Below are 12,319 nucleotides of genomic sequence, written 5' to 3'. Positions count from 1 at the left end.
TATACCTGATGGAGTATTCTATGCTTTCACTAAGACCTTATGACATGTTATGAAAACTGTTTTGTCTCTTGTAACAAAGCTCTGACACTGATAAATACTTAGAAATTTATTTAATTTGGTGCTTAGAAATTTATGTGCATATGCGTGCAGTCATCCCACTTATCGGAAGCTAACAAGATCAAGGTAAAATACCTGTATTAACACTGTAGGTTTTTTTCTGAAAATTGGTCAAAGTCCAAAAAAAAAAATCTGATTATGATTTTTTTTTTTCTATTTCATGTTGTATCTTGGTTAATAAATTCTTGTATTTGGGAAAATCAATCGGCAAGTTTTAATAAGGCACTGGCTCAAATTGTGGTGCAAAAGTACTTGTGCATCTACATGGATTTTGAATGAATGTAACATTAAAGCATTTTAAAAATAATTTTAAAACGTTATTAGGATAGCTTAAGAGTAATGAAATATGCAGTAGTAGATACAGGTGATAAGTCTATTAATTTTTGCTGTTTTGCTTGTCCAAAAATTTTCGTTGTGAGCCAATATGGAGATTGACAGCCTCTTTTCAGCTATGAAATGTTATTTGTTGTCATTTTTTAATTGTGGAAAAAAAACCCATACTATCTATCAGTGAAAAATGACCGCAGTACAGTATGAAAGTTTCCAAACAAACTCTGAGAATTTTCTCCATAGTATTGTTTCTTGTCTTCTTTGCAGCTGGTATACTTTTGCCAAACATTTTAAAGCAATGGTTTGTATTTTCTTTGAATTTCTTTTGCAGTATAGGCTTGTCAGACACATATACTTACTAAATGCTAAAAGTTTGTTAGAGTGATTATGTTTCCATAATTTGGATGTGAGATACTTCAGTTAATCTCTAACAGAGGTACTTTTTTGGCAGTTATGCTGTTTATTGCTCGATATTTTACCATGGAGTGTAATATTCTCCCTCTTAAGCCTTGGATAAGCTAAAATTGAAGACAGAAAGATTTTGAACAGAATCAAAGAGTTAGAGTGTAGACAAAAGAAATGCAATCAGTTTTTTTGTAAGCAGTTATATCTGTTCTGGAATACTTCACATTTACTTATTAGGTATTTTAGTAGATATTAAGAGATAATAGAAGTAGTCGGAAAGAAAGAAATCTTAAGGAGTCTCAGCTTAATACACAAAGGAGATACAGGTAAAGAAAAATAATCTTTCTACAAGTCTGTCTTCAAGACTTATTATTATGAAGCCACATTAAGCCTCCCTTAAGATAATTCCATCAGAAATAGGATGTCCAATTATCCTTACATTGTTGAGCACCTTTTATGTATTACTTACTTATGTATTAATTACCTTAGGCTAGCTATACTCTACTTTCTGTGGAAAAGGGGAATAGATACCTTAATATATTTCTTTAATCTTGCTAATCTTCTGCTTTTGTATAATGTTAAGTTTCCTGGATATTCTACAGAATGGAAACCCTTTTACATTTTACTGTTTTTTCCTTCAATCTGTATTTTGTTTATTTCTCCCAGGTTTATAGGGAGTTTCATCTCCTCTCATGCTAGAAATAAATCAGTCTGCTCTGTTTTCTTTTCTTGGTTTAAGTAGGAGTTGGGCTTTTTTACATAAAGCATAAGAGCTCTACACAGAACAAGACTAATTTATTGAGGGAGGATTTCCTTATCATTCTGTCTGTTTGCTTAACCATGGAGATTTTGAGATGAATACAAGCAATTCTGATCTATTCAAATAATTTATTTGTTTTCTTATATTTTTTGCTTGATACTAAACGGGCCTGAGTTCTGTAGAAGTTGAACACTTCCCAATAACTTTATCATTACAGCATCCCACAAAAAAAAAAAAAAAGAATTATTACCTTCATCCTTGGAATAAATGCGTAGGGAAATACATTATTTAACAATTATGGGGCCAAGAAGTTAACTCAGTAGTTCTTAAACATCTTATTTCATAGAGTATGTGCTACAGAATACCAATTACTGTATTAAACAGAGGAAAGAAATGTTGAAGAGTTCATGTCTGCTACCCATGCACAGCATTAAAGCTGTTTATTGAAGTTTCTTACATAAATTTGATAGTATGGTTGACACAATAAATTGGATTTTCAGTATTCGTCTGAAATGTTACATTTTGTGTTACAGAAAATAGACAAGTACATGAAGAAAGAGCCTTAATAACATTTTTCATGAACTGAAAAAATAAAACAGAGGTGAGATGAAAATCTCACAGGAAGATGCCTTTGTTCAAAGCAAATGCCATTGCTGTTTTTACTGTGCAGTGTACATGGGAGATGTGTTTTCTCCTCCAATCTTGAAACATAGATACAAATCTTTTAGCTCTTCATTGAAACAAGACAAAACAAAAACACAATTATAAGGATTGTAAATCTATCACATGGGAAATATGTATTTTGTTGTCCATTATACTTGAAAAGTTGCCACTGTGACTTAATGAACTTGAGCAGAACAGACAAAAGTTTTGAAGTGTACCTCATTCAATAGTATTGTACCTGAGAGATAAATGATAGAGCTCCTCTAGAAGTTTGGTAGAGAAATAAACTGAATCATTCTTGAAAAGGAAGGAAAGCGGTAAAGTCTGGTCCCTTACTTTCTACAATAACTACATTAGTCTTGAAATTACGGGCATTTGCTTGAAAGAGAGAAAGTTTAGTATTCAGCCCCGGTCTTTTATATCCCATCAGAGTTTCCCTAAGTATCAAAATTCACAGAGTTAATTCCATGAAAACAAAGCTGTAGCTGCCTGTGTCCTCTCATTCTCATCCAGAGGGATGCTCTACATTTCACGGAAATTAGTCCCAGGATTTCAGTTGTCTTCATGCTACAGCATTCCATTATGCAACTGATTAAAATATTCACATGGAATGTTTTACAGATGAACTTTCTTGTAAATATCTTGTTTCTTTTCAGAATGTGTCTCATGTGTGGTATGAAATATATACTGGTCACTGGAAGACCTTCGGTACACATTTGTTTTCTTCTTATTTAAGAGTCTAGACTGCACAGTTAGCTTTTCTCTTCAAAATTTTAGACTTGGTTTTGAGAATCATAAAATAGTTCAGATTGGGAGGATTCTCCTGAGGTCATCTAGATCAAACTTCTTTATAAAGTTACATATACCTACAATTTAATTACATGAGAACAGGTATTTTAATGATTTCTTTACCAGTTTGAGGCTTAGACTGTTAAAGGTAAGTTTAGGCCTTGATACTGTATAATACCTACTTGTGTATCTGTTGATCATGCAGTTTGTTCAGTGATTTGAACAGAAATGTTCATGTGTGTAAAACAAGGCAAAGACTGTGCTTGATGAAATCTAGGAAATATGAGCTGGTAGAAGTGTTTACATTAACTCATAGATGCTGAAATGGATGACAACAAATGTAATGTGAGATTGAAATTTCAAATACTGGTATAGCAGATATTTCTGTATTTGAAATTTCTTTGTGGAAACTTCCTGAGAATATGCATTTCCTCCATTTCAGAAAAAAGAGTGAGATGTGCAGATCACCTGCATACTAGGAGTGAACTTAAAGGCAAAAAACAGATGTAGAAAACATGTGTTACATGGCTGTCAGACAGCATCTCCTTATTGACTGTAAAATAAATTACTACACAATAAAATGCAGTTGGAGAGAGTTTCCTCTGGATTTCATTCTAAAGAAGAGGTGGATTTCTGTCCTTACTCTCTTAAGCAAAAATGTCAATGAGTTATCGATAGTAAAAAACTATTTATAACCTGCTATGCACATACCTTTTTCTGCCTTGTAATACAAAAGAAAAATATGTTCGTGACATCAGCGTGTTTACATTTGCAGAAAAACCATTAACAATGATATAAAGGTAAATATGTTTTTAGATGATTCTTTCTGTAGATCCAACAGAAAGAATGAGAAAATGAAATTTTGTTCAAGTTTCCCATACAGGATCACTTGAAATATTAACCAACCCTCTCCTGTGTTTCAGCTCATAGAGGATACAATGTATTCCTCCAGCTGTTGTATTACTGTCAGTAGAACATGGATCTGAGATAGGTCTGAATATAAATACATTCAGCTTGTGCTTCTTTTGAATAATATGGAGATGTATTTGTCACATTGTATTAGCAATATTTTCATGTTTAACCAAACTATAAATAATTTGAAATATAATTATATGCTCTCCTATTTAATCACTAGTGTCTTTTTATTATGGGACTTTCCCTATTTATTATAAGAATAGTTCCATTTTTGATTTATCTAAAATGATAATTTTGAGGCAGTTATATAACATACTGTTTTTATTTATGTATTTCCCAGCTGTAGGTATCCAAATGAAACTTGAATTTTTCCAGCGGAAATTTTGGACAGCGAGCAGACAGGTATGTTTTAAATGGAAATTTTTCTTGTCACTGAATCCACAACATCTTTCTAACCACATAGTTGATCCTCAATTACTTTGTCACAAAATTGCTGTAAACAAGCAATTTATATGAAATGTACCTCACGTAAGTTGTTAGCTCTTCTGATATACCTTCCAGTTAATTGTTAGATGAAAATGATACTCAGTGTGCTTGATTCCATATTTATGGAAGGATAGAAAAAAGTTGTTATGTATAAGGAAATGCTTTGTTGATCTGACACGTGTTAATTTTCTCCTTCAGATAAAAGGAAAACAGCAGACCAAGTTGTTATACCTTTTCATTTTCAGTAATAGCAGAATTTCACCTACTTGCAAACCTAGTACCTTTCTTCTGACATTCAGTTACTAGCAGCATCACCTAAATCAATCAACTAAATGACGTGACTGAATCATGCTTGGCATCTATAGTATTTGATAAACTATTGCTAACATGTTTAGGATGTAGCGTGTGCATTCACTGAAGAGAGTGAATGTACACAATCATACACTTCCTGAGGATTCCAGAGAACAACTCCTAAAATGCATGTCAAACCCTAGCACCACCCCCCTCATTAAAAAAAATCTTGTATTCTTCTTGATGAACTATTTCCAAGCTTCTAACCAAAAGGAGATAATGATTTGTATAACACTTGAAAGTGATACGGTGTGAGTACAGACAGGAGCAGAAAAAGATTGGTGAACAGATGTAACACTTACCTTCTCTTGCTTTTTGAACAACTGCTGCCTTTGATAAAAATATAATCAATTTCAACATCATTACAATTGCACTCACCTCGAATCTGAAACTGTCATTTTTCATAATCATCAAGCTGAAATTGAAAATATTTATTTTTGATATTGTCTCTAGTGTGCGTCTCTTGATGGCAGATGTGCAATAAGTTGTGATGATGAAGTAAGTATTTAACAGATCTTTATTTTCCATTTATGTTTCTATTGCAGTAGAACATGAAGTTGATTATAATGTACAGTGAGTGGTTCAGACTAAATTAATCTCTGATACAATTAGGAATTGCCTTCTAAATATTATGCAATTTATGTAGTGAAACTCATAACTCCTTATGAACATCCTTTCATTTATGATATTGACAGCAATACCTCAAATATGCATTGCAATAGATTTTGCTCATGAATCCACTTTTGGAAGTCACATGAAGATGCCCAAACATATTTTTATCTTCTTTGTTGTTCACCTGAGATAGAAGCTAATCTCTAATATTCAAGCTTGTATAAAACATAAACTTTAAGTTGAGCCAATGCAGAACTGATAAATAGCACTTCAGAAATAGGAAAGAAGTAGTCTGAGTCAGTAGTTCTTAATTAATATACCAAAGTGGCTTTTTAAGTAATGTTTATTTTGGTAGATGAAAATAATTTATTATATATTTTATGCATAGATTTTTTGCAAAGCATATGGTATCTGACTATGTGATCTTTCGATTGAGCAACTTATAAGTCAAAGGAATCATGTAAAAAGCATCTGCCTCTGTAATTTTTGTTGATGTAATATTTTTTACAATCTTTTTTTAATGTAGAACAACCTTATCACAACCTTTAAGTGTAACTGTTGGAAGACAGAAATAGCAAGAAATAATTGGAAAAGCTTACAATTAGCCAAAGCACAGAAGTACGATGATCATACCATCTTTGGCATGAAACACACCTTAGTCCATTTCTATCACAGTAATGGTAGATAGTTTCTTGTGTAAAACATTCTCTCAGCAACATGTTTATCTGCTTTGTCAAAACAAGAACTTAAGGATATTATCATGCCTGGAGAAGTACTTTTAATACATCGTGGCAAAGAACCAAGTATACAGTCATAAAGACTGCAATATTGTAAAAATAATCCACTTCTTTCTTTTTATTCCTTTGTCTAGTTAGTAAAAATAGGCATATGCTTTGCTGAGTAGTCATGCAGAACTTCCTTTGGTATTGCATTTATATACAAAGTAAGCACAGTCCGTTTAAAAGCCATTCAGCTATTTTCACTTGACACCAGCAGGAGCCACATAAGCACAGGGAGAAATTCAGTAATAGTGTGAAGCTGGGTAACGTAGATGTTCCAGTATTTTTATTTTATTTTATTTCATTTCATTTTTGTAATGACTCAGTCAAATACTATAGGTATTCTTTAATATTTTAAAGCTAGCTTATCTCAACAGTAAGAAAATCTCTGCTGAGCAATTTCTGTACAAGTTAAAGCATTTAAAAGCATTAAGAAATGAAATTAATAGTAGTAGATAAGCACAATATTCACACAGAACTAGCTGATGAGTCCTTGTGATAATTTTGATTCTAAAATACAATAGCATATATACGTTTTTTCCTATTCTTTTACATCTTTCAATTTGCTCTTTTTTTCTTTTTTCTTTTTTTTTTTTTCTTGTTTTCCAAGTGCCTCACATTTTATTTTAGTTTTTTGCTTTCTTTCTTTTTCATATTTGGTTTCTTAACCCATTTAACATTCCATTACTGTTATACATTGGAGCTGTGACAAATACATAGAGGACTTGAACTTGATCAAAGTTACTGTGCTCCAAATGTGTTCTCAGACCACAGTCAACATTCTTGGTGTGTTTATTCTGGACTTCATGCCTGCTGTATTTTACAAGCTCAGGGACTCTCTACCTATGGAACATTCCCTTGAAATCTCAAGTTCACTGAACTTGAACCTTTGGGCAAACCTGTGCGTAGTTCACTTCCAACACCTGTGAGCCATTGTGAATTAAACCTTTTTTCATACAGCTCTAGTCTATGCAAATGCTATTATCCTATGCATTAATTTTGAATTTGACATTTTCTGTTTGAGATTTGCTGATATAGTGGACAAGTAAATGCACCCTACTGTGCTTTGTCAGTGCTAAATTTCATTTGAAAATGATTCTTTAATACAGTACTGAATAGCAAAAGTTATTTATCTTGCTGGTGGGTAGATGAATGACTGGCCTAAATTTCTGTTTCTGAAATGGATAGAATTAGAAACCCTATTATCTTCACACAGCAAAATACAAATTCTTCCAACTGCCCATATGAAATATTAATCCTAAATTGTTAATATAATTTTAAATTTTAAAAAATACCAATTACATCACTATGGCATAGAGATTCGATACATGATTATTCATTCTTTTGTCAGAGAAGTGGTTTTCCAACTGGATATATTCTGTGAGCTATGAAATGATGAACCCTCTCTCTCTTGTCCATGTAACTACTCTTCACTATTTTCTATGCTGTGAAGAAGTACTATTTCTAATACCCTGTCTTTAGATTAATATTTCATGCAGGAGAACTGCAAATATGTATCCTTGAAAGAGATCTTTGTTGACTTAGCTCCTCTCCTATAAAGTTCGTGGGAGGTTTATGGTTTACTTAGGGGAGAGAAGTGTTCTGGAGTTTCAGTCTACTTCTGAAATTCCACTCTTCATATACCACTGAGGTTAAGTAGCTGCCTCTTCTGAATGCATTAGCTCTACTCAGATCTTTGCCAGCATCATCAACTTTTCACATTGCATTTGCCAATTTTTGGTTTTCTGGCAGATCAAAGGTTGGAAATTAGTTGTTTCAAACTTCCTTTTTGACAGGTTTTCTGCCACTGGGGTGGTTTGCAGCTTAGGTTTCCCTATTAGAACGCATATCCTACATTTGCATTAGGGAATGACATTCTTTTCAAACTTTGGCCTGGTTTGAGTTTCTATTTTTAAGGGAAAATAAACAAAACAAAAACGAAAACAAAAACAAGAACAAAAACAAAAACAAAAAACAACTGATACTTAAATACAGGCCAACATTTCTGCAAGTCCCTCTTCTTCTGAAGTCCCACAGAACAGAAATAATACATGGACAGAGTGAGAATCAGACTGACCCAGAAGTTTTGAAAAATCAAACTGCACAAGTGCTGCTGCAGGATCACCCACACTTTCCTTTCAAAAGAAGTTTTGCTGCATGCACGGAGTGCATGTCACCATCTTTCTGTTCAGCCTTTTCACAGCAGAGAAGGTTTTGAATTAAGAGCAAAGCCGTGATGATTTTTGTATTGGAAGCCATGAAAACATTAGCTGATTTAGACCAATGATAGAAATATGTTATAGATTTAACACTGAGGTAGGTTTTTGGCAATGATGAAGAAAAACTGAGTTATATGACGGTTTGAGTTGTACCTTATGCTTAAACACTGAAGCAAAGTAATTAAAACTTTGCCTGTAGCAAATAACTCACTTGAGTTAAAATAGAGCATGAGTGTATGGAGGGAAGCACTGATTTCAGTTTATCTTGCTTTATACAAGTTATAAGTCTGACCTACGAAAAGCTAACAGTCTTACCTCGGGATCCAGTTCCCAATTAAAAACACAATTTGAAAAGCTTTAGGAGACCTGTGGGGCCTCTTATGCAGAAGTTTCTGCTTCCCTCCCCCACTGACCAAATTAAAAAATATTACCTGGTCCCCTGTTAGTCCTCCAGGCAGACACTGTGTTTTCATTAATACATCATTAGGGTAATGACATTGTGCTGATGTTTTTCTCCCAGCACAGGATAAGCCATCAGGAGTAGCAGCTCTGTGCCTTTGCAACTTAGTTACAAGGAAATACTTCTAAGAATAAATTAAAAAAAAACAAAGACCATGTTCTTCTTATATTTGTTTACAATTTATCTTTTATCCTCTCTTTCTATATACATCTTTTTGTTTGGCATGAATTATCTGCTTTAAAGTCTAAATCAGATAACATCCCATTGGCAGAATCTACACTTAGAAGTTAGGTAAGCCACTAGAAGAAAATGGAGGTTTTATTAATTTAGAAGTCATTTGGAAGTAAACAAAATAACAAAGTTCCGACTGCATCCAAAAACCAAAGTTAGAACTGTGTGTTGGTATTACTTTTTCAGGCAATCAACTGTTACCTAATAGACAACAATGGATTTATCCTAGTGTCTGAAGACTATGGGCAGGTAAGAGAATAATTTTTATTCAGCCCTTTCATGTAGCACATTTATATAATTGTTTTTCTTAAATAGGTCATGATTTTAAAATGTTAAGTAACTAGTAACATAACATTGAAAGCTTCTATCAATTAAATGTGAGCTCTACTTGACAAAAGCTCACTTTCTATCTCCCACTGGTGTGGGTTCTGCTGTTAAACTCCTAAACGTTCCCTCAGAGGGCTTTTTTTGCTGCAAAAGTTCTGTCTTCTTTAAGACCTTTTTACCCCCAAAAGAAAGAGTCACTGCGGAATTTTGCCAGCAGTAAAGTGTGAGAAGAGAGTGAGGAGGCTGGGGATGTAGAACACTTATAATCAAACTTCAGATAATGAAATGATATGCAGCTGCTTGTTGAATTTACTCTCTGAGTACATCACAGTTACTGGTGGATTAAAACTAAGTACAGCAATACATAGGACAAGGATCATTATTAATAGAGACCATTTAAAACATTGATTCGCTCTGCTTCTTGGCAAATGACTAAAGAATGTGTAGTAGTTCAATTCTGTGAGCTTTTTGATGAACCCACCACTTATTCTCATTAACTTTGCCTGGAAACAGTTGGGATGGTGACCCAATTATACCAGAGTTATCTGAAGTTGAATTTCTTTTAGGTGTTGGTACTGTGAATAGGAATTACACATACACTTACTTAGCCCTTAGGTGAATTAAATTTGTTGTGACGAGCTTGGCTGCTGAGAAACTTAGCTATCATAAAAAACTCTGGGTGACTTAGAAGAGTGACTTGAGAGGAGAGGTACGAAAAAAATGAATCTCTAAGTGGATGTTGAAAAAGAAGCCAAACTGAGCATTTTGCTTTTAGACTAAAAACATGAAATACAGCAACCTTAAATCTAACACTTCTGAAAGTAAAAAGATACAGATGTTTTGGTTTGGTTTTTTGGTTTTTTTTTTTTTTTGTTGTTGTTGTTGTTATTTTTTCATAGCTCCGAAGTAGCTGGATAACCTTTCCTCACTGTCCCTCTGTACCTTTTTCAATTTTGGTTGATGCTTTGAAAAGTGTGCTAGCAAGCAGTAAACAAGTGAAGCAAACTTTTTCTGAAACTGTTGTCCTTTCTGTACTATACTTAGAGCATTAACTGCTCAACAGATAATGTGCTGTGCTTTGAAGCAGTCATTCTTCGCAATATGCTGTCTAACATGCAAAACCAAGGACTGAAATTTAATATTTTGTTTTACTTTATTATGTACATTGCCTTATCCTTTTGGAATGTCAAACATGTTGTGAATATAATTCCAAGATGGACCCATAAAATTATACGAACCAAAAGTATGATGTTATTGAAATATGTTATCTTTGAAACAGTGTGTTTTTGCGTTTGTTTTTTTTTTCCTCTATTGAGTATGTATTTTTACTTAGTTGAACCGAAAAGTAACTCTCATTGTAGAATAATCTTGATGCACTGAAAATTTTTTATTTGGTTATTCTCCCCACTGTGTGCAAATGTGTGTACAATTATGTATGGTATTTTTGTAGCTCATTTGCTAGCTAGTAGTTGGCTACAAGCAATAAATATGATTAGGAATACATTTTTCCTTTGGTAGGTCACTTGATACTAGCTATTAGAAATTTCCTTGAAGAACCTATTATGGACAGTGCAGGACGAAAATTAGGCTAGACATGTGTAATGACTTAGATTTCAAGTTGCTACTGGTAAAGCATCAAAAATGTGAGTCTAAAAGCCAAACTAGCATGTCTGTTTCCTGGGCAAGAAGGAAAGTATTTGAGAATCATACATTGCTGACAGAATGTCAGAAAACAGGTGATAAAATTTTTTGAGAAACCTATTGCCAAGATTTATTGAACCTTGTTCCTATGTCACTACCTCCTGATGTACATATATAGGGAGAAAACCTTCCTACTGTGTCATGGCATAAGGTGCTAATTCCTGTTCTTCTATATCTAGCGCTGGTAGCTCCTTCAAAATATTTAGCTGCTTAACTGCGGTTAAACTCAACATTAGTTAGGACAGCTGCAAGCCAGAGACAGTCAGTTTGTTGATATAACACTGCAGTAATAGTATGACAATTACAGTATATGGTTTTTACTCACACATATTTATATATATGTATGTATACACTCTTTCTTTGGAAGGAATAGGGAAGTGGGATGATGCCTTTTTAGTTACCTTTCTGGGCTTATTTCAGTGGTGTTTTTCTTTGGACTTGCCAGAAAGTGGCCTGAACCGCTCTAAAACCTTGTCCTGGGGCACTGTAATTCTTCATCCAAGTTACCACTAAATCCAAATATATTAAAAAATAACAATTGTCTGGGTGTTACTACTTTGGGGAGAACTAGCATTTACAAATGGAGCTTTTGTGGAAAGAACTGTCAATGAAATGTCTTCATAAGACTGAAGCATAACTTAATAAATCATGTTTATTGCTATCTAAGGTTATACTAGTCACTTATGGTTTGGGATTTTTGACGTTAGCTGCCTGCCTCTCCCATAGTAAGGATAATCTTTCTTCATCAGTCAACTAGGGCTATTGAAGCTAGTATTTTTAGTCATATAAACTACAAATGTTCCTCTTGTTTCTAGGAGATTTTGCACACCCATATGTTTTGGAAAATATTCCAAGTTTCCCCTGAGTTTAAAAAAAGGAAAAAAAGGGCAATACTTGCTTTTTAGGTAGAGGAATGCATTTTCTTGGCTTGGACTGTAACTTCTCTGCCTGCAAACTCCCAGGTGCATACTTGAGGTCAAGTAAGTTCCTTGTAATGGAATTGGGGTTTAGTTCATACAAAACCTATGGAATTCATGCAATTTGAGAGTGTAGTGCCCTTTCCACCAATAAATTGTGGGATTTCTCCCTTTAAACATGATGGAGAACATATTCAATCCTTATGGGAGTTGAGGTCCTCGGATGAGAAAATGTCTTCCTAAACTAGAAAAAAAAT

The 12,319-nt window shown here is 33.7% G+C and overlaps 1 protein-coding gene across 5 annotated transcripts in view; it reads left to right on the top strand.

Moving 5' to 3' along the window:
* The window catches only part of CACNA2D3 (calcium voltage-gated channel auxiliary subunit alpha2delta 3), a 337,205-nt gene that overhangs the window by 292,461 nt on the left and 32,425 nt on the right, over positions 1 to 12,319 (top strand). For all 5 annotated transcript variants that reach the window (XR_004308777.2, XR_001558078.3, XM_085516473.1 and 2 more), the window contains 3 exons: positions 4,320 to 4,381; positions 5,270 to 5,314; positions 9,304 to 9,366. Coding sequence is in view for 3 of the 5 variants with exons in the window: in XM_085516473.1 (XP_085372599.1) it covers positions 4,320 to 4,381; positions 5,270 to 5,314; positions 9,304 to 9,366 (170 nt within the window). In the remaining 2 variants the exon portion in view is untranslated. The remainder of the gene's footprint in view (positions 1 to 4,319; positions 4,382 to 5,269; positions 5,315 to 9,303; positions 9,367 to 12,319) is intronic.

Source organism: Coturnix japonica, chromosome 15, assembly GCF_054131305.1.
Source record: "Coturnix japonica strain WE chromosome 15, WE-NBRP24, whole genome shotgun sequence".
Lineage (NCBI taxonomy): Eukaryota > Metazoa > Chordata > Aves > Galliformes > Phasianidae > Coturnix > Coturnix japonica.
This window is presented reverse-complemented; position numbering and strand designations above follow the sequence as displayed.